This window comes from Asterias amurensis, chromosome 2 (genome assembly GCF_032118995.1).
Source record: "Asterias amurensis chromosome 2, ASM3211899v1".
NCBI classification, from domain to species: Eukaryota; Metazoa; Echinodermata; class Asteroidea; order Forcipulatida; family Asteriidae; genus Asterias; species Asterias amurensis.
In genome coordinates this window covers 19,713,612-19,736,685 of record NC_092649.1, presented here as the reverse complement: position 1 = coordinate 19,736,685, position 23,074 = coordinate 19,713,612, and the positions used below count along the sequence as shown (strand labels likewise).

Sequence of the window (23,074 nt, the reverse complement as noted above, 5' to 3'; positions counted from 1 at the left end):
TCAGGCCAGGGTTCATTTGCACATTCTATAAACTATTGAACTTGAGTACAATTAGTGTAGCTTAACGGAAATTATGGCTCAGTTAAGCTAAAATAAGCTGGGCACTATTGTGTACAATACAAGGTGTATTGGCTGGTAGGCTCTCTGCTAAGCTAAAATTAGCTGGGCTCCGATTGCTGATTGTTTTAATTGCATGGTATTTTGGCTGACAGCCTCTTCAATAAGTGAAAATTAGCTGGACACCAGTTGCTGATTGTGTACAATACATGGTGTATTGGCTGGTAGCCCACTGCTTATCTAACATTAGCTGGGCACCAGTTGCTTATAGTGTGTTTTGGCTGGTAGCCTTTTAGCTGGTAAATGCTCAAGTTTGATTATGCTTGTCTTGCTGTAGGTATCTCATCAGGGTCACCCAATCAAGGATGGATTCTGCAGTGGTTTCCCTCAAGACAGTCCCGCTGCCTTCGTCAGTCAACTCAGCACAGGAGCTGTCGTCTACTTCCAAAGGTAGGACCTGAGTCATTTCATATATTGTGTGCTCATAAAGATTAAATAGATAACGTGCTGGTACTAATAGCTATAAATTGCGTTCTGCGTTTACTTGTAATTAAATTGGCATACATGAGCTTGCATGCCCGACACGCGAGGCCAGCTGGTCTTAAACAGCTCCTGCTTTGTCTTTATCGCCAGTTTAACCCCATGTGACATTCTCTCCACCAATAGGAGTAGCAAAACTGTCTGGGGTATTTATGAATACTAATGTTTGTAACATCTTTTTTCTTGTAGCGCTGGTTTGCCAAAGATGTACGGTGCCGTCGTGATGGTTGAACAAGCTCAGGTAAAGAGTTTAATAAACCAAGCTCCCACGAAAGAGAAATCAGTTTGTCTGCGTAGCAAGAAAGATTTACTGCATCCTTTTCTCTTGATCTTTGGTTTTCAGTCAACATTCTGCCATGCTTTTTGGAAACAGTTTTATCCAAGCTGTACTTAAAGGAAACCTTATAAGAAAGCTCCTTTCAAGAAAGAGGCTAAAACTAACACATCACAAACACATTCATGGAAAATCAATGCAGAGCCAAGTTGAGCTGAAGCTAAACCATTGGATTAGTTTCAACTTTATAACAATAAATAGGAATCAAAGTGTGTTGAATTGGTTTTAAACGAATTGGTTTTAATGTGGTGAGGCCTCGTTCTTGATAGTTTTACCTTGACTTGGGGGGCATCCGCTGTTGGGTATCAAACTAATAAATAAACAGATTTTCTCCTTTCGTATATCTAGGTCCACCAAGTCCTCGTATCCAAGAACCACTTACAACCAGATCCAGTTCTTGCCCAGATGGATGATTGCGTCGCTTGGGTCTGGCCGGTGCTGCGAAAGCATGGCTTGACCCAGCTGACCAACACCCAGCAAGTCTTTGAGTTACAGACGTACACTCAGGACATAGTGACTCCCAGGAGATGCTGTGCGTTAAGATTCTCTAACCCTGGGGTGTATCATTACTACAGCAAAGCGTTCTCAAACAAGACGGACAAATTCATGGTAAGAGTATACTGTTCAAAATGTCGATACAACACTGGCTCTTTTCAGAGCCAACACTCACACACAAAAAAATAAAATTTACACGTGATTGTACCAGCAAGTTTACTATTTATTTATAGTTTCTTCCTATTTATCCACACCATGCAAAGCTTCAAACAATACTTATGGTAAGAACTATTTCATATAGCTGCTTAAGCAGACAAATATGCTTGACAACTTGCTGCTAAGAGAAAGTAAGCAGGATAACAGTAACATGTTGTATTTGACACATGGTATTTTGGCTTTTAACATTATTCTGGTGAGCATAATTTTGTTTTGCTTAGCCATTTTTTTGTGCTGAAGTGGTTCTATGAAATTGGGCCCTACTTACCAACCAAAAGGACCTTTGGTGTAAATGGAAAATAATATTTAATGATCCGATGTTTTGACCTTACAAGAGTCTTTATCAAAGGCTTAATGACAAAGGTCCATCGTTAGCCACTCCAGACAGATTTGGCAGACACTGTACATGTGATCAAGAACAGATGTTTTTAGTAAACATGCATGCATCGCAAACCAGTCCATTGCTGAACATTTGACCTTGATGGTCCAAAATTGGATCCCAAGACCAAGAAACCAAGTTTGGAGATAATATATGTCAAGTCCTTCTTGAGTCTTTGTCTGGAAACTATTTCATTTATGTTAGCAATAATGACTTTGACTGTTGGCCTAAAGGGTTTTAAAAATAATTGGCTTTTTGGGGGATCCCAAGACCAATCTACACACCAATTTTGGAATTGATATGGCGACTCCTTCTTCAGTTATGGTTAATGACGTACAAACCCAGACCTACGGACAGACATTTCAGAAACAGTACGCCCCTTACGCATGTTATGTGGCCTTGCCTAAACCATAGCACATTGATGCTTGGTTATTGATAAATCTTTGCTTGACTCCCACTCTCTATCCACAGTATGAGCATAGCAGTAAGACAGTGTTAAGCAGTGTAGTAGTAAGCAACCCCAGTGGACCCATCACTGTCATGGTATCAAGTAAAGGCTTCAAACCTCCTACAGTCAACATTCAAAGGGTGAGTTAATACAATGGCAGGATTTGGACACTAGGTGGCCCAAGACTTGTTTACGTTAGTCTAAACATGTTCACATTTCCACATTTTCACATTTTGCTAAGCAAGAAATAGGTGGGGTTGCAGTCGCAGCAATGGGAAATCTGGGGTATATGAATGGTAACCAAATTTTGCTAAGCAAGGGTTTGCTTTGCTTTCATGCTTTATGAAATTGGGCCCTGGTCTCAGCCTTTCATGGCACCGTGCGTATTGATACCTCATGTCACTAACCCCTCGTAGGGATGCATTGAACATTTTCAAATTTGTATCTTGCCTTAATTCTTTCAGTGCCCGCTTTTGTTTGTGTTTGAGCCTAAAATGACCAGCTTTTTGAGGTTTTTTCGAAACCTGTATGAATATTTTAAATAAAGAAGTATTTCTCACCCACAAAAATGTATCTTGATGTTTTGTGGCAGAGGCTCATGTCACACAAGCCAATTTGCATACAACCAGTTCCCGGGAATCTCCTTGAAGACAATCCATTCCCATTTGAATGTTCACATATTTTTCTTGTGCATCAGAAGGCAATGTTCAAGAAGTTACTCACCTGCTACCAAAGCACTCCTGTAGCATGCACTTTAGTTGGTTGCCTCCAAGTTGACTGTAAAAACCAAATAATCTTGATCGAAATTAACATCTATTAAAATGTTGTCCACTTAACAACTTTGCTTCATTACATGACAGGGTCAGTCAGTGCTATGGTCTTGGAAAGGAAGTCAGTCGGAGACTCATAACATTGTCCACGCCAACCCACCAACCCATGAACGTCCTTACAGTCCTGTGCAGGGTCCCCTAGGCTTCAGTAGCGGGAACCCGGAACCCAATAATAGCTACATGTTTACCTTTGAAGAACCTGGGACATTCTATGAGACGTCTGAGGGAGCACCGGGTTGCGTTGGAGTTATACATGTACTCGATGATGGTAAGGTTATTAATAACAGTAATATTAGTGGCTTCTTTTATATCACGTATATCACTCAGTAATGCTCAAGGCGTTTTGATCAACTTTCAGTATTATCCTGCAAAGTGTGTGGGACTGTGTTTGAATTATGAGACTTACTCCTTTTACATAGCACCATGTAATGGTTTACGAGGTGCTGCGCACCAAATGCAGCTAAACAATCCAGGGACAACAGGGCAATCCCTTCTCTTTAGTGTCCTGGGTTCTTTTACATGCATAAGTTGGACCAATGGCTTTATGCTCCATCCAAAGGACTAAGCACAATGGTTAAGTGTCTTTCTTAAGGACACAGATGTCACGACTGCGACCTACAATCTGCTGATCAGAGTCCGATACTTCTTACCACTTGGCAACGACCTTTTTTAAGGTTAACATTCTTGTTATTTTACAGAATCACTGACATCCGTTCCGGCCATCACATCTAGCAGTAATGGAGGTGTTGTTGAACGCGCACACACTGTGGAGTTGCAATCATTATCACAGACAGTCACTATTCTGTACACATTAGATGGCTCTATACCGGAACTCCATGGCCAAGCAACAAGGGTACGCACACATTTGTATCTCTTCTCTGACATCATGACCCTATTAAACAGAGCTACCAACTCTCCCTGATTCTTCAGAAATTTCCCTGGAAAACCCCCAAATCTTTTCTGTAGTTTTGATTTTTACCCTAATACCGATGTGTGTTAGCACTGTATACTGAGTACTTTCATGAGTGCTGTACAAAAAATCATAGGCATATTACTCAGTTGGCACATGGTTGGGAGACAAACCCATGACATTAGCAATTGCTATAGCAGTGGCTTACCAACTAGACCACCGAGAATCCTATATTTTAGCAGTGGGTACCGCAACAGTTTGATAAAAACAAGTTGTTGAAATTCCTCATTAAAGGAACACATTGCCGTGGATCGGACGAGTTGGTCTATAAAAAGCGTTTGTAACCGTTTGTTATGAAATGCATATGGGTAGAAAGATGTTGTAAAAGTAGAATACAATGATCTACACAAATATGCCTCGAAATTGCGTGGTTTTCCTTTTACCTCATCGACTAACACGGTCGGCCATTTATCGGAGTCAAGTTTTTTACTCCCATAAATGGCCGACCGTGTTTTTTCGCAAAGTAAAAGGAAATCCACGCAATTTCGAGGCAAACTTGTGTGGATCAATGTATTCTACTTTTAAAACATCTTTCTAACCATATGCATTTTATAACAAACTGTTACAATTGCATTTTTATAGACCAACTCGTCCGATCCAAGGCAACGTGTTCCTTTAAGTGCTCTGTGGATTTAATTGGTTTTTGTTTTTTTGACAAATTCCCTCTTTATCTCTTGTTGTATTTGAAGGTTTATAAACCAGACAGAAGAATTATTTTAAGACGTCCAGGTCTTCTGATTATCAGAGCAATTGGTATCAGCGCTGGAGCCTTACCTAGTAAAGTCTTCACATCAAAGTGAGTTAAAAGTTGCCTCTTCTAATCAATGGGGGCATTTCCACTTATCGTATTTCTGGCAGTTGCTTCTTAAGGCCCCACAGCAACCTGTAAACCATGGTGTTACATAATTGGGTCTCATAATTCAAAAATTTCAAAAACAGGTCTAAAAATAATGATAAATGCTTTGAGTCGCCCTTTCATTAAGTGCTATTTTTTAATATATTTTTTTAATTCAAGTCGCCAGACACACAAGGCCTGAAGGCCACTTCAAGGTGTGGGCTACAATTATTTTATTCCAGAGGCTGATGCCACCTACTCCTAGGGCTGAAACAGGGTTACCCCTTTTACAGTCCATACGGATATAGGCTTGGGTATCATCAATCCGAAGCCTGGCTGGTAGAGCAGAAAGCACTACCTCCCCAATTTTACGTAGCAAGTGTCACGACTGGGATTCGAACCCACACTCTGCTGATCAAACACCAGAGCTTGAATCCGGTGCTCTTAACCACTGGGCCATGACACACCATATAAAAACTAGTTGTTATCATTATTATAGAAACTTCACAATTTCTTTTATAGGGTCATTACAAAAGTATGACACTACCTTTAATGTTAAAGGCACTGGACACCTTTGGTAATTAATTGTCAAAGACCAATATTCCCACTTGGTGTATCCAAACATAATGCACAAAATTACAAATCTGTGAACATTTTTACTTAATTGGTCACCGAAGTTGCAAGAGAATAATGAAAGAGAAAACCACCCAGACAGCTCTCCATTGCTTGTTACCAAGTTCATTTTATGCTGACAATTAGTAAAACTACCAATAGGGTTCAGTGCCTTTACAATTACACACTCTTTTTCAAAACTTGTACACCAATCTTTTCTTTTATTTCTTTGTCTCTTAGACGTTTCTGGGTTCTGGAAGGAAATGTTGGCCATAGCTCAGAGGAAGACGATTCTGTTTCCATAGCAACTGAAGACTTTGAGGCGGAACTGCAAAACAGTGGTCCTGGACCTGTAAGATTGTTTGTTCAATTATATTAAAAATTTGTTTGACTTGAATAAGAAAATCTACTAATTTCTTTTAGAATAAACATATCATATGTGGGATTTGAAGCATTGCATGGCAGTTATCATTATCAATGCCTATTTGGACTGCGATAACGCTATGTCTATATCTACTTGCTGGGTAAATTACGTTTGTTGAAGACTTGTCTTGCTATATTACATTCTACTATCGCAGAGTGGATTTTTCGAATTCGGTAGACCTCTCAGTTCTTTCAAGGTAGAAAGTAGGAAATCGGCCAGGGCTTTTCTTTTCATTGAGTTGGTCGAGGGGACTTCTCGTAATTAGATTCACTGTCGTGAAGAGAGTTCTTAATTGGTCTCAACATTTCAACTAGTCTGCTCTGGACATCGTCATTCTCTGGTGTTAAGTTGTTAAATGACAGTTTGTTTTTATTGTTTTCATGTAATCAGACCATAAAGTGGCAATGGTGGAACTGTGTACCCTCCATCAGTGGCTGGTTGCATACAGCATCCGATAGCTCTATTGAGATCTACTGGGATCTGCCTAGTATTCCTTACAGAGGACAACTTAAGTCTTATCAGGTAAGATGTATTTATCTCCCCATGTTGTCTTAACCAAGTCGTATGGTTCACACTCTTTCCAATATTTAGTTAAAGGGAAACGTTGCCTTGGATCGGTTGTGTTGGTCTATAAAAAATGTTGAAGCCAGTTGTTATAAAATGCAAATGGTTAGAAAGATGTTTAAACGTAGAATATAGCCATCCACACAAATATGCCTAACTAACACGCACTCCAATTTGTGTCTCTTTAAAGAACAGGTGCAGAGATTGTTAAACAGGCTGAAACAGCAGAACAATTCAAACCATGCGTGAAAACATATCTGTTTACTTTGTGCAATTGTAGATTTTCCATTTTACATCCTTTAGGGACCTCACAGTGATATGCACTAAATAAGAATGATTTAAAATCTATGATTATGAATTACACAAAACACTAAATTGTGATCCAGTGACTAGAGAACAATACTTATTTTTGTCATTGTGAAATCAGTGGCTAGCTTGGTAGGATTCAAACCCACAACCTTGTGATTGCCAGTCCTGTAGTCTAACCACTTGACCACAGTTTATAAATTGATGTTTCTACCCACAGCTGATTGTGAATGGTATATGCTACCACAATGACCTACCGCCAACGTGTAACAGTATCACAGTAGAAGGACTGCTTGGGAACCAGACCTACACTGTATCTATCATTGTACAACCAAAGGATTCTTCATTGCTGCCACAGGAATCAAATAGACTGGTACCTAATCTGATTTCTCTCTGACTTGTCTGATATCATATTAAAGACCTTGCAACGTCACAACTCGAGTTACGACTTGTATTGCTAATTCTTGCGAACTCCCAAAAAGTAGCTAGCCCCTGTTTGGCACAAGGGTGCAGTGAGTTAATCCTAGGATTAGGGTACCGTACTGAATGCTCTGTGGGGTGGCGGTGTGGTGCAAATTCCCCAGGAATTGGGTTTTAAGTCCTGGGAATTGGCTTTGTAGTGTGAAAAGAATTTTCATCGTAATTAGGTGTTTGGTCAACATCTTTTGCTATCGTTTGGTTTGTTAAAACAAAAGTTCATACAAAATAGTTCACACATTAACACAACAATGACCCAATAATGATACCCGTACACCTAGTGTTTGTTTTGACAATCACTGAATTATATATTTTTTTTATTGACGTCTACAGAAGGTGACCTGTCCAGGAATGTATGAACTTGGTGGTCCAATCTTATCATGTGAAATCACCGAGCAGGAAGATGAGATTAATCTTGTCTGGACATCAATGGATGAAGTGTTGACTGATAAAGCTCAGTATGTAGTCTACATTGATGGCAGGGAGAATGATGGCCAGGTTAGTATGGATGGAGCTCAAACACTAGGTGTCAATAAGTAGGGGTGAACCAAAGTGTTTCTGGTTCACATAGCAAGCACCCTCGTTTACAGATAACTTATCTGACGATGCATCCTTGGTTTCACTACCAGAAATATATACAAATAATCTCTTTTGACAAAAACTGCCTGGTTGAGCATGAAGCTTCATGGGAGTGCAGATGAAACAAGTTTGATAGATTCAGTAGATTTCTCTTGATTATTGAACTAATTAATCGTGGGGTGTTGTGGCCGAGCAATTAAGGGCACCGGACTCAAGCTCTTGTGTTTCTGTTCACTTGTGTCCTAAAGCAGGACACTCAACTATTATTGCTGCATCCATCGGATGGGACGTAAAGTCGTTGGTCCTGTGTGTTGTATAATGCACACAAAAAAACAAGTGCACTTATCGAAAGAGCAATGGTTGCCCCGATGTTCCTGGTTTGATCGGCAGCATATTGCGCCACAGTACCTTGTAAAACCATAACGTGCTATAAAGGAATAGGTCTCATACTTCAAATGTAGCTCCATAATATCTTGCAGGAAAATACTGAATGTTGAAGGGCCTTGTGTGTCACTTAGTGACAGATATGAGCGCTATATAAAAAGCCATTTTTGTTATTATTATTAATAGTCCCGCTAGTGTATGATGAGCGCAAGCCGAGATTGCAGAGCTAACCAGGTTTTGGTGCCGCATGTTTTTCTCGTTAGCATGTTTTTGGAAATCACCAACCCCGCTTTCATACCTTGCATTCCTTCATCCTCTTTCAAAAAAATTGTGAAATAAATCAATTGAATAAGAAAATGAAATAAAAAATTTGAACCCCCCGAAGTATTATCACCGGACCGGAAAAATGCTGTAGGAAAATTTACAGCCCCCATCTCTACTGGCACCTGGGAGTTTTTGTTACACTAATAGACACTCTACTTGCATTAGTATATAGATTATTTCTATTTATAAATTTGTTTTTATCAGGTTAAGACTGTTGGCCAGTACAAGAAATGCAGAATGATTCTTCCCCATAGAGAGGTACTCCAAGCTCCACTCACAGTCTTTGTCTTGGCTCTAACAGAAGGAAACTCAAGTAAGAAATGCTTTGTTATTATTAGGTGATCCCCTGGTTGCCACTTCGCAGGTTGTATCATAAACTTTGCTGTGATCCCTGGCTACACTGCAGTTAACGGTTGTATTGCTTCTGACTGGGGCACCCCTGCACGAACATATTGACTATAAAGGGAGACTGCCAACATAGGGATGGATAGCTCAGTTGGTAGATCGCCGACATTAGTCCAGAGGACGTTGGTTTAAGTCCTGCTCCAGTCAATTTTTCTTTGTTCAAACCCAAACTTTATATACTACGTTACAAAAGTGTCAATTACAGGATGGGGTTAAAGGGTCTAGGTACTTTATGTAGGACAAAAAACACCATGTCCACAGATTTACATTAAACTTACACAGTTTGAAGATAATGATGGTAGAAAGCTACCCTGAAAATATTATGTGCTGAGGTGCTGTAGTTTTTGGGAAATGAGTAAAACAATGTTTGCCACGAGGGTTTTCCAGACCATCCGGTTTTCCTCCCTCGGGAAAAATCAAAAACATTTGATCTTGGCTGTACTCCGTGGTCATAATGGGTTGATGTGGCTGGCAGCCCTAAGGCGCCCTTGCATTCCTGCTTCTCGAACACGTTGTAGCCACGTCCTTCGCAATTCAGCTCTTAGCTGCGAGTAAGGATGATTAGCCCCCCAAATTAATTATTATTTATGTATGTACCTTGCTTTTGTTGTACATTCCAGAAGAATCTGATGGGTGCCTGTCTAATGAGCTACAGCTAGCTTTACCACTGAGTCTAGACAACATGTACGTACCCAACGGAGGGAATCTCATTGGTAAACTCTACCTCATCATCAAGGAAGGATCCGGAAAACCTCCAGGTAGACTACTCTGTTTATCTTTCAAGATCACTTTGACGAAGTTAACACATTACAAGCACCGGTATTAGAACCAAACCACACTTCAACAGCAAAGTATACCTTTGTTTTTTGAACCGTTTGATTGTTTTAATCCTACATAATTTTATACAAATGCTTCTCAGATTCATTTTGGGGATTAAAACTTCTACATTTCTACACAACCACATTTCTTCAAAGAGAAGTATTCCTCTAAATGCTTTATAGTTTCTTTTAAAGCTGCTGTGGTAGGCTTCTAACCAAAAGTTTCATTGCCATTAATTTTAAAAGTGATTACCAACTTCCCTTTAATCATTGTTATTTTGTGTATTACAAAAACTAAGATGACCACCTTAGTCCGTTAGAGACCACGGAGGCCCGTAATGGCTAGTACAATTTTGGCCCATTGCGGCTGCAAGATTTTACAACTGTCCACTCAACCAAGGTCAAAGTAAAGGTCATTACCAAATAATATTCAAAAATAACTCATAAAATGGCTTAATGGGTCTCAGAACTCATCACTTCAATTACCTATCTTTCTGAAAGTTTGTTTATACTCGGCACCTTGAGAACCTTGTTTGGTAGATACATGCACTATATAAGACTTTGATATTATCAATATTATTATTATCGGTGAGTACTGTTTTTCACCAATGTTGATTTTGTATTCCTATTCCTAGATCCTAAAGTAGAATTACTGCCATCTGTAGCACCTCAGGAGAGTTTTGATGGTTCAGCTTCAACCTTGACTGCTCCAGGGACTGCCTTGACAGAAGATCAACATGATCCCATTATCAAAAGATCATTAGAATGGTAATAAATCAAGTCTCTTCTCTTAATGATTTAACCGCTTTGGGTTGATAGTCCCTAAACAGATTCTGGGCCTCCGCATCATATTACTTTTTTGAATATTTTGGAAGTCAATTTTCTTGAACTGTTTGAAGCACTGGACTTGAGGTCTGGTGTTTTTGATCAGCAGAATGTGGGTTCGAATCCCGGTCGTGGCACTTATGTCCTTGAGCAAAATATGTTACCATAATTGCTTTGTACTTCGGATTGGACATTAAGCCGTAGGTCCTGTGTACTAGGGTTGGTAGTAAAAGAACCTAGGACACTTATCTTGGAAGAGTAGGGGTTAACCTTGATGTTTCTGGTTCACATAATAAGCAACCTTGTTTTCAGGTTTCATCAGGCTTGTGAGCTACAGTGATTAAGTTCACTTGTATTGTATTACCAGAAATATATAAATAATGACCCAAAATATACGGTGAACTTATTCACACACCAGTTGATATTATGCTATGTATTGTTTTATTTTTTATTTTACAGTGAAGAAACATTCAACAAAACTGGGGAGGAGGCCCTCAGCAAGCCTTCATCCACAGCTCAGACAGATACCCCAACAGACTCAAAGTCAGACAGTGTAAGCATTGAGAATAGCCCCACTGTTCCCAAGCATGATGAACCTGAAAGACATATTGATAACAACAGTATTGAACCCCAAGTACCTAGTACCAGGGAAGAGGGTAGCCCCACCAGTCCCAAGCATGATGAACCCGAAAGACATATTGATACAAACAGTATTGAACCTGAAATACCGAGTACCAGAGAAGAGGGTAGCCCCACTGGTTCCCAGCATGAACCTCAGAGACACACTGATAATAGCAGTATAGAACCCGATGTATCAATTACCAGGGAAGAAGATCCTGGATCAAGTAAAAAACCCCAAACCCCAGATGAAAACACCCCTGAGCAACTAGAAAAGTGCAACCCAGACCCTGATGCCTTAAAGGTTCCCTCTTGCACCCAATCATCTCAAGATGAAGACCTAGAAGTACCCATTGATAAGAACAATACCCTAAACGAAGGCTTTAATCATGAAACCCAAAGTGAGGACTCTGAAAACACCGTTATTCAAACCCACTTGCAATTGAATGACAAAAAGTCACAAGATGAGCAAGAGTTTTTGAGAAATCAAAATACAGACACAGCAGTCATGGACACTGAAACGGGTGCAGAATTTGGAGGCCCAGTCCTTTCAGAAAAAAACCTAAATGTCACCGAGAAAGAGGGTTCTGATGTTGCGGACACAACCTTTGGAAGTCCCCCATCTACCCCTTCCGAAGAACCAAACCGTAATGAAATTGTGGACACACCCTTTAGTAGACCCCCCTCCTCCACCCCTTCTGAAGATCCAAACGATCGTGATGTTGGGGACACACCCTTTGGGCGACCCCCCTGTAACCATTCTGAAGATCCAAATGGTACAGACTTGCCCGAGGGGAGTCCACTCTCTACCCATTCTCAAGATCCAAACTGCCCAGACACACCCCAGGGAGGTCCCCCCTGTACCCCTTCCGAAGATCAACACCTTAGTGATGTAGTAGTGCATGATAGTACCACAGCTGGAGACTCAATGTTGCATGGCAATGTATCCGTTTGTAAACCAAGTAATGTGTTGTCAATCAATGAGAATGTTGCACCCGATGTAACGCATGATGTTAACGAAGACGGTAAACCTGACGTTCATGAAAAGAATAAACCTGATGTACATGCCGTCGTAGTAGACCTAGACGGTGGCTCTGATCATCAAGCATCTGATGATGAGCAAACAATGCATGAACAAGACAGGGAACCAGACCATACACAGACGGGTCGAACCAACACACTGCATGCTGGTGGTGGTGGTGGGGCAGAACCAGGTTCAGATGATGGACAAGGTGAAAGTGACTGTGACAGGGAACCAGTGAATTCACAGGTATCTGCATGTGGTTACCACCATAACGCTACCCATCATTTAACACCCGTTTCAGACAGGTGCCCCAGAGTCGTCCTAAACCAAATTCTGAATTAAGTACATGAAAAGTCCAACGTCTGAAACAGTTAGGAGCGACTGGCCCGAAAGATCGACCATTGTAGTCGTTCTGAGCAACTCTTGTGCGTCTTGGTTTCAGATGGCAATGCTGTCATGTGCCGGTGCTGTAAATGTTATGTAAAGTTTTCCTGTCTGAAACCAAAATTTTATTTTGGTTGACCTAGAGTGGCTCCTTATCTATTTGGTTTGGGGCGACTTGTGACGTGCCTGTCTAAAACGGTTGTTATTCCACCGCACTATTCATATTGATGTTCAATGTCTTTATATTCATATTTGTTTGTTTAGATGTCACACTCTCAAAAAGCGTGTTCACTGATGTCAAATGAGGCAAATCATTGGCATCATGTGCAGGACCTTGGTGTTATGTAAGGGGTCATTCATAAAGGCCATGTCACAGCACGGCAATTTATAGCGACCAGTTCCAGGCAATCTCCCAGAAGAAAATGCATTCACATTTCATTTTTTCATTGTTTCTTGAGGATAGTGAGTTTCAGCTAGACGAATGTCTCTTGTGCTGTCGTGTGTTCCTTATGCACACAGTGCAGCTGGTTTCCTGAAAGAATTGCCTTGTGTGACATTGCCTTTAGTCCTAATGCCCTCGGTCCATTTCATAAATCCTGCTTATTGTGATTGTTTCATTCTGCTTTTGTCAAATCAGTGTTTTTTATTTTATTTTCTGTAAAAGCTTTCTTAACTAGAAGTAAATTCCCCATGCAGTAAAAAGCTTATAGTATTGTCTGAGCTGCTTAAAAAGCACATATTAAGTAACAAAATTATGCTTACCAGACTCGGGTCATATACAACAGCTTTGACTGGTATCCTGCATTTTGTTTTGCTTAGCAGAATTTTTTTAGACAAGTTGTCTGCTTAAGCAGCTCTTTGAAATTGTGCCAAATTTAAAAAGCCTTTTTTGACAGAATGACCCATTTATTTCACAAACAGCATATAAGGGCTGCTCGGTTGTCCCTGCAGCGTTTGAAAGTTTCCCTCAGTGGATTACCTTTGAAGTTGTATTTTAACCATAGCACTCAAAGCAGCCAATATTTGTTTTCAATAGATGGGTTGCACGTGATGTCATTGACCGCCATCTTTGATGAAACGTGCGTGGATGAAAGGCTATCATTGGCTGAGAGTTGTGTGCAGCACGCATACACGTGTGCCCTTTTCTATCATCAAACATGGCAGTCAATGACGCTTTGTGCAATCCATCTATAGTCCAAATTTGAATGGTTGAAAAGTTGCTCTGAATTAAATGAGGCGTTAATAATTTGATTGTTTGTACTGTTCACAATACTGAGCAGGAGAAGATCTCACTGCCTAAGCCTGTAGTGAGTGTCCGCAGCCAGGCTATAAACACTGAACTACACATCCGCTGGCAGATTGCATCAAGTCATCTTACTCCCTATGTTCTACATCATTATAATGTGTGTGTAGCGGGGAGGCAGTTTGATACCAGTATCAGCAGTCATTCTAGGTAAGAAAATATTCAGTGGCGTATCGGTTTAAGGATAATGGTGGTAGAAAGCTTCCCTTAAAATATTAACTGATGAGGTGCTGTAGTTTTTGAGAAAATACTCAGTGAGACAAAAATTATTTTAGCATGTACAACAGATTTATGCGATACCTGAAAATATTGCTCTGTGATTTTCACTTATTTTCTCAAAAACTTGACGACTAATGAGGCTGAAATTTCTACTGGTAAATTAAATTTTATACATCGTCATGTGCAATGAGTAAGGATTTATGTCTTGGCCAAAAACTTGATCTACAAAAGGTTTCACTACCCTTTAAGGGACGCTTAAAAAAAAAAAAAAAAGTTTTTTTTTTTTAATGCAGGCAAGAGATGACTACAGACTCGGGGGAGACTGAGATACACCATAGCTGGAATGCAGGTAGAGGACATGTCTTTGTACTCACTGGACTCTCAGAAAACTCTACTTACAGGTAACTCGGAAAGTTTCATGAAAGAATGTGCCACAAGTGTGTTTGTCCCTGCAGGAAGAATGATTCCTAATAGGAAAGTTACATGTACATAACCAACATTTTCTTGAATAAATTGGAATACACAATCTGAGAACATAACGCTTCTCAGATTCAAATTGGTGCGTAAGAACTAATATCTTTTTATACGGCCAGATTGGAAAATGCGAAGGGAAATGTTTCTCAAAATGCTTTATACTATCAAAAGCTCCTGTTGGGCTTCTAACCAAAAGTTGTTATTGCCATTAATTTTAAGAGTGATTACCAATTGTATACTTCCCTTTAATTTATAGGAAATAAGTTGTCAGGATTAGCTGACATGTACCACAGGGAGTTTGCAACCAAATGGGTCCCTCGCTGCACGGTTTTGAAAATTTAAGTGTTTCCTTTTTGTTTGTACATGTGTAAAAATAAGTTTGGAATCGCGCAAAAAATAACTGCTCTGATTCTTTGTCTCAATCAGCGTAACCGTACATGCCACGTACCACCACAAGAATGCAACTCATCAGGGTCACATGAAGGCAAGCTCCAAACCGGTCATATGCACAACAGGTGGCCAGCCACAAGCCCCGAAACTCCTCGCTAAATCTGTCGGTCTACAAGAAGTCACACTGTCCTGGACACCAGGTGTCTGTCATGAGGACATTGACGTCATGGGGTATCAGATGATACGGAACGGCAAGCCACTGTCGGAGATTATCCCGTATGGAAAGACCGAGAAGTTGATTAAGAATCTACAACCTGGTGAGTCTAGAGCACGTGTGGCAGGAGATTCTGTCCCCCCATATAGCGAACTGTGTACAAACTACTTTTAATAGTGCCCTCTTTTGAATCATCCTCCTCCAGCCCATGTTAATTTCTCATATGGGGGACAGAATCTCGGGTAGAACTCTGGCACGTTAATCTAGAGGTTGCAGGTTAGTGTCCTGCTGTAACAAATTTGTCTTCACTCAACACCAAATTGTTACTAATTGTTCTTCTTGGGTTGTTGCCTGAAACTGGTTGCCTGTAAGTTGCCTTATGTGACAAATTGATTAAAGATTTGGTTTGGTTTTCTTTTGTTCAGGTACCAAGCAATACTTTGGCCTTTCTATGGTAACGACCAACGCTGGACAGACTAAAGCATCCAATCTGATCACGGTGACATGTCCAGACTTACCGGACCCTCCGGTCATCAGACAGGAACGCTCAATGGAAGAGAGATCGGCAGTCGTTGTCTGGCCGAGACAAAAGCATAAACATATCTCTTTATACTTGTAAGTCTTCATTAAAGGGTTTGATACCTTTGTGTTTAAAGTTTTTGTTGTGGCCATGACATGAATCCCTACTCATAGTCAGGCAGCTTAGCAAATGGATGTGGACGTTCCGGACAAAAGCACCAAATTTTGTCCACGTGGTCCTTATTACCTAAGCTTTGCATTTTTGATAGGAACCACCTCACCAAGACGTATTATGGCGGCCATCTTGGATTTCCAAGATGGCCGCCATTTAAAAACCTGTTTTTGCCAGTATCTCACCTCCTGAGTCACCTAGGATCACGATTGTGGTGTCTAGATATGCATTTCCATGGTCAAGGAATACATCTTCACCACTTAGTAAAGCAACTGTGCTTTATTTCCTTTGTATGGCGGCCATCTTGGATTTTTAAGATGGTAACCACATGAAAAACCCATATTTGCCGGTATCTCGCCCCCTAAGTCACATAGAATCAAAAATATTGTGTCCAAATATATATTTCCATGGTCAATGGATCCAACTGTACCACTCGGAAGAGAAGCAGTGCCTTCTTTCTTTTATATAGCTGCCATCTTGGGTTTTCAAGATGGCCGCCATACGAAGAAAACCGTATTTTATCAATATCTCACCTTCTAAATCACCTATAACCACAATTATGGTGACCAAATATACATTATCATGGTCACTGAATCTAATTGTACCACTCAGAAGAGCAGCAGTACCTTCTTTGATTTTTTATAGTGGCCATCTTGGGTTTTCAAGATCTACATGTAACCTTGTAAGTCACGTCAAATACATACATTTGCATGGCTAATGCATACAAATAGAACAGCAGCAATGTTTTTTTATGGCGGCCATCTGGGAGTTTTAAGGTTTAATGAAGGCCTTGAAAGCACCAGGTAAAAAAGTCCACACAGGAACCAATAATTGGCTGTCATCATCGAGACTCACTCACTCACTCACTCACTCAGTCGACCCAAGTTGTCGCGTTGCAGCATGTTTGAGTCAGGCTCTATTGCTGACACGCCACACAACTCTATCCTGCATACAGCTGATTAGCTCCTCCTCTTTAGCATAGTCTTGGTGGGTACTCTGGGGCCGCACCTGCCGTGAGTGGGCTCCCACACGATGACTTTATTGGCTGGTAGCTCTGGGTGCCGTAGACAGTGACCAGCTCCAGGTTGGTGATGTGATCCCTCCTGGAGACATTCTGTGCCATCCGTAGCATCCTGGTGTAGCAGCCATTGGTGGATTTGGTCATCGCCTTGTTGAGAGTCCAAGACTCACACACATACAGCAGGATGGTTTCTATTACCGCATGAAAGAATCTCAGCTTTAAACCATTGGGGAGCTGAGATGTCCAGATCTTCTTCATGTCATGGAGGACTTTCCATGCAAGCGCCTTACGGACTTTGATGTCTTTCTCTGTGCTCTGCATCGTGGAGCCGAGGTACTTGAAGTCGTCCACCTCCTTTAGTGATGAACCTCCTAAGGTCTTTTAGCGGAGCATGATCCCCAATGTTGTATACCATATACTCCGTCTACTTGGCATTGAGATGGAGACCAACCTTCTCACACTCCGACTCAACTCTGCTGAGTAGCTCTTGCGCCTCTTTGATGTTGTCAGACAGTAGGGCTATACCATCTGCGAAGTCTAGGTCGAAGAGGGTCACTGGGCCGATTCTTCTAAACTTTCAAATCACCTGCCACGTGTGGACCAGATCTGGGCCAGCCATACATGGTTGCTGGGAAGAGAGAATACTGGTCTTTGACAATTACCAATGGTGACCAGTGTATTTAATAGCCCCAGCTGGCACAAGGGTAGAGTTGTCTGACAACTGGTGATTTTTCGTTTAAGACACAGCCAGTTTCATTTCATTTTGCTGCTCTCTCAAGTAATTTGAAACATGCAGATTCCAGTGTGCTATGAAATTGAACCTTTTGCAGTTGTACTAGGTCAGGTGGGGGTATGACCCAAGTTGTCAAATAGCAAATTTGTGATCCAGATCGAAGGAGGTGAGATATTGAATGGGTTTATACTTGGCAGCAATATTGAAAGTGATCGATGGCCTGCTTTTCCAAGTGGTACACTTGCGCTCCTTGACCATAACAATATATATTAAGAAGCCATTATTGTGACTCTAAGTGACTTAAAGGTGATATATTGGCAAATACGTTTTTGTCTTCTTATGGCGGCCATCTCGAAAACCCAAGATGGCCACTACATAAAAGAAAGAAAGCACTGCTGCTCTTCTAAATGGTACAGTTGGATTCCTTGACCATGAAAACGTATATTATATGGTCACCATAATTGTACTTGTGATTATAAGTGATTTAGGTGCGATATTGATAAAAAATATGGGTTTTCTTCACATGACGGTCATCTTGAAAACCCAAGATGGCCGCCATCCAAAACAAAGAAGGCACTGCTGCTCTTCTGAGTGGTACAGTTAGATTCCTTGAACATGTAAATGTATATTTGGTCACCATAATTGTGATTATAAGTGATTTAGAAGGTGAGATATTGATAAAATATGTGTTTTCTTCATATGGCGGCCATCTTGAAAACCCAAGATGGCGGCTATATAAAAGAAAGAAGGCACTGCTTCTCTTCCGAGTGGTACAGTTGGATCCATTGACCATGGAAATATATATTTGGACACACTATTTGTGATTCTATGTGACTTTGGAGGCGAGATACCGGTAAATATGGGTTTTTCATATGGTTACCATCTTAAAAATCCAAGATGGCCGCCATACAAAGGAAATAAAGCACTGTTGCTTTTCTAAGTGGTAAGATGTATTCCTTGACCATGGAAATGTATATCTAGACACCATAATTGTGATCCTAGGTGACTCAGGAGGTGAGATACTGGCAAAAACAGGTTTTTAAATGGCGGCCATCTTGGAAATCCAAGATGGCCGCCATAATACGTCTTGGTGAGGTGGTTCCTATCAAAAATGCAAAGCTTAGGTATTAAGGAACACGTGGACAAAATTTGGTGCTTTTGTCCGGAACGTCCACATCCATCTCAAATATGGTCATAAGCTGCCTGACTATCACTGTGAATGAAGATGTATGTAAATAATGTACCTGTAGAAGTTTCAGCTTCATTCGTCGTCAAGTTTTTGAGAGAAAAAAGTGAAAATCACAGAGCAATGTTTTCAGCAGAGTTGCATAAATTCGTTGTAAAATAATTTTTACTAGTTGACTTAAAAGCCTACTTAAAATGGGGAAAGAACCCTGCACAAATGGTGAGAACATTGGGCGGGGAACGGTGAAGGTACATTCATGGTCAGGTAGCTCAAGTATTTTGACCGTTATTGTAGCATCCCTTAAAGCCTCCCTTTGTGTGGTAACATTTTTACCCTGTTTTTCTGGTTATATCCCTATCCAGTGTTTACATTGACGGCAAACTCCAAGGTGAAATAAAAGCCAAGAGTTCCAAGAAGCAACACAATCACAGATATATACTGCATAACCTGAGAGATAATGGAAGACAATACAACGTCTCAGTCAAAGTAAGTTTGTCTTCGATTTCCTGCTTTAAGATTGAGACCTGCTCACCGTTAAGCAGCGCTATGGAATTGGGCCCTTCTTTGACCCTGCTGACACTGACCCTAAACCCAACCTTAGCCTGCAGCCGATTTCACAAAATGCAAGGATTAATCCTAACTCGAGTTAGAACGAGAAACCTGTCCTAAGGAAGAGTTTGGTGAAATTGACAGCTGATCCCACACCCTTAACCACTTAAAATTACCAAGAGATGAATAGATGATAATTGGACTTTGTTCTTTCCACAGGCCTATGCTGGATGGATGGCAGTCAAGAAAGATCATCCTAATGAGGTGACATGTGGTGTGATGAGTGAAGCCTCCAACCTCCTCACTGTGACATATTCCTCTGCTCCTCTACCCTCAACACTGAACCTCAACCTTGAGTGTGTTCATGCTGAGGGTGCTGATGTTGCTTGGGTTGTACCAGACCTCAATGAAGCCTCACTGATAAGGGTAAGATTAGAGTGATGTGTGTGAGGTTTTTATGTAGTACCCTCAACACTGAGCCTCAACCTGGAGTGTATTCATGCTGAGGGTATTGATGTTGCTTGGATAGTACCAGACCTCAATAAAGCTTCAATGATCAGGGTAAGGGAAGAGTGGTAGCAGGGTAAGACTAGAGTGGAAGGTGTAAGGTTTTTACATAGTACCCTCATCAATGAACCTCAACCTGGAGTATATTCATGCTGAGGTTATAGTTCCAGACCTCAATGAAGCCAAGATTAGTAAAGATTAGAGCGCCTCGATCTAGCACCTAGGATTTGTGCATAATATAAGAACCTATTAATATTATATATGTGTGTGTGAGCTGTGAGGTTTTTATATAATACATGTACCCTCATCATTGAACCTCAACCTGGTGTGTATTCATGCTGAGGGTGTTGACTTGACTTGAGTAGTACCAAACCTCACTGATCAGGGTAAGATTAGAGCGCCTAGGATTTGTGTGCAATTTAAGAATTTATTTTTATTGTGTGTGTTTTTGAGGTTTTTTATAGTCGATCTTTCAATTTCTAGCGCGTCCTGTCGCTCCTAACTGTTTCAGAAATCAAACTTTTCATGAAATTAATTCAGAATTTGGTTTGGTGCGACTCTGGAGCACCTCTCTAAAACGGCTGTAAATTGACAAAGACAGTGTTTTTTTTTCTCCACAGGGATTCATCATCCTGAAGGATGGCCAACCTCACCTCAGTAACATTCTACCTCCAACTACGACTCGTACTACCCTGTCAGGCTTGAAGCCTGGTAGCAGTGTAACCGTCCAAGTACTTGCAGTAACAGAGATGAACTCTGCAGACGAAGACAATGATGGACCATCCTCTCAAGGTACTGTGGTTATATACTCTTATACTGCTCAAAGTATCTCCTATATATATAGTGACTGCTTATATAGCGTGCATATCCGTCACTCAGTGACTCTCAAGGCGCTTTAACATACAGTATTTTCCGGCAAGGTATGTGGGACTATGTTTGAATTATGAGACCTTCTCATTTTACATAGCACCATGTTAAGGTGCACAAGGTGCTGTGGCACAATATGCTGCCAATCAAACCAGGAACACCGGGGCGAACCCCTTCTCTTCTTTTCGTAAAGTGCACTGGGTTATTTTACGTGCGTTACACAACACACAGGAACAGCAGTTTAACGTCCCATCCGAAGGATGAAGCATCATGGTTAAGTGTCTTGCTTATAAGGACACAGGTGTCACAACTGGGACTCGAAACCCACACTCTGCTGATCAGTCTCAGGCAGATTGTTCTTAAAATTAAAGAACAACAGTTAAGTTTGTCTTTCATATCTTGACAGATGCATCTGAAGTATTGAGGATTCATCCACCCAATCTGATCTTCCAAAGTGAAGCGTTGAATGTGAAATATGACCAGCTCGTACAGGCGCCCTCTAGGATCTGGTGTGAGTTAGTGAGGTGTCATTCGGTCATGGTAGTATGGGATAAAGGTGAGTTGGGGTGACCTCGATGCTATCGTTACCTTTAAAGTGAAAGTATACGTTCGGTAATCACTCTTAAGATTGATGGCAATCAAGACCTTTGGTTAGAAGCCTACTGCAGCTTTTGGAAGTATAAAGCATTTTGAGAAACCTTTCACTTGGAGGTAATATAAAAATATAACAGTTTTTATGCCCCAAAATTTCAAACTGCATTACCGTGTAACGCTTCTCAGAATGTATCTTGCTGATTTGTGTTGCATTGGTACATCCCAAAGTCAATAGTATTTCTTTAGTGAAGTTGCCCTCTCGTAATTGGTCTTATGTGTGCGATTGATGACACTTTTGGAGTACTTAAAAAATAGATCGTATTTGTATGACCTTGAAACTGAAAGAGTTCAATCGAATGGACACTATTGGTAACTACTCGAAAAAATTGTTAACTAACAAATTACATGGTAATGATCAACGGAGAGCTGTTGATAGTATAAAACATTGTGAGAAACGACTCCCTCTGAAGTAACATAGTTTTTGAGAAAGAGGTAGTTTCTCAACCAGATATTAAAATACTGTCCTCACAAGCATGAAGCCTTTTCAGGCATCTGAAAGCACACAAGTTTGTGTAACAAGGGTGTTTTATTTTTTCATTATTTTCTTGTAACTTCGATGACCAATTGAGTCAAAATTTTCACAGATTTGTTATGTTTGGATACAGCAAGTGAGAATACTGGTCTTTGTCAATAACAAAAGGTGTCCAGTGCCTTTAATAGTTCTTTGTTCTTGACACCTAGGGAAGAAACCTCGTAAACATTATAAAGCAGCTGAGGAGTACGTTGTAACGTGGTGGGAGCTTTCAAAGAAAACGGGAGAACCACCGCAGAGAAAACTAACATCAGGTAAGAAAAAAGACAATCAAAAATAGGAAGAAGTAGGCACTTGCCTCCAAATTAGTGATAAACAATGGTGGCAGCCTGTCCATTGTTTGTCAAATTTGTCAAACAAAAGGACAAAGGTCTTGAATTAGGGATTAGAAAACGGGATGTTAAGAGCATGATTTCCAGTACCTTCTTTCCTCTTTGTATGGGTGAAACAAAGCATAGCAAATCTCTTCCCTGTATTTATGATAACTCCACACAGATGATCATTTGCTGATTGATGGATTGGATCTTGGTACCAAGTATTGCATCACGGTTCAAGCTCAAGGAAAGCATAAGCAACATCACACAGCAGGTGAGTCTTAACAAAGTTACACAGATACAACTAAAATATGGTAAGCAATGTGTCTACTTACTAAGCAGCTGTATGAAGTTGGGCTTTGCAGAAATGGAATATGTTTTACCTTCTTTTAAATCCTCAGAGTGTGGGTTCGATTCCTGGTCATGACACTTGTTGAATTGAGCAATTCACTTAACCATACTTGCTTCTCTTAACCCAGGTGTATATATGGGAACCTGACAGGGCTAAGACATATTTGTTGGATTGACCCCTTGGCGTGTATTTAAGCAGCTTTTGGTTGTGTGCTCCGCAG

At 40.7% G+C, this 23,074-nt stretch overlaps 1 protein-coding gene across 3 annotated transcripts in view; it reads left to right on the top strand.

Moving 5' to 3' along the window:
* LOC139952231 (uncharacterized) overlaps positions 1–23,074 on the top strand; it is a 76,420-nt gene that overhangs the window by 28,733 nt on the left and 24,613 nt on the right. The window contains exons 16-40 of one of the 3 annotated variants that reach the window (XM_071951307.1): positions 395–507; positions 787–838; positions 1,280–1,540; positions 2,493–2,609; positions 3,330–3,567; positions 3,998–4,152; positions 4,959–5,065; positions 5,957–6,068; positions 6,531–6,662; positions 7,231–7,383; positions 7,821–7,985; positions 8,979–9,087; positions 9,803–9,937; positions 10,633–10,765; positions 11,282–12,710; positions 14,129–14,301; positions 14,664–14,771; positions 15,271–15,551; positions 15,874–16,063; positions 19,442–19,565; positions 19,848–20,054; positions 20,756–20,927; positions 21,409–21,558; positions 22,338–22,442; positions 22,684–22,776. In XM_071951307.1, the coding sequence (XP_071807408.1) occupies positions 395–507; positions 787–838; positions 1,280–1,540; positions 2,493–2,609; positions 3,330–3,567; positions 3,998–4,152; positions 4,959–5,065; positions 5,957–6,068; positions 6,531–6,662; positions 7,231–7,383; positions 7,821–7,985; positions 8,979–9,087; positions 9,803–9,937; positions 10,633–10,765; positions 11,282–12,710; positions 14,129–14,301; positions 14,664–14,771; positions 15,271–15,551; positions 15,874–16,063; positions 19,442–19,565; positions 19,848–20,054; positions 20,756–20,927; positions 21,409–21,558; positions 22,338–22,442; positions 22,684–22,776 (5,014 nt within the window). Of the gene's footprint in view, positions 1–394; positions 508–786; positions 839–1,279; positions 1,541–2,492; positions 2,610–3,329; positions 3,568–3,997; positions 4,153–4,958; positions 5,066–5,956; positions 6,069–6,530; positions 6,663–7,230; positions 7,384–7,820; positions 7,986–8,978; positions 9,088–9,799; positions 9,938–10,632; positions 10,766–11,281; positions 12,711–14,128; positions 14,302–14,663; positions 14,772–15,270; positions 15,552–15,873; positions 16,064–19,441; positions 19,566–19,847; positions 20,055–20,755; positions 20,928–21,408; positions 21,559–22,337; positions 22,443–22,683; positions 22,777–23,074 lie in introns of all 3 variants that reach the window. The other 2 variants (XM_071951316.1, XM_071951299.1) reach the window with 2 other exon arrangements.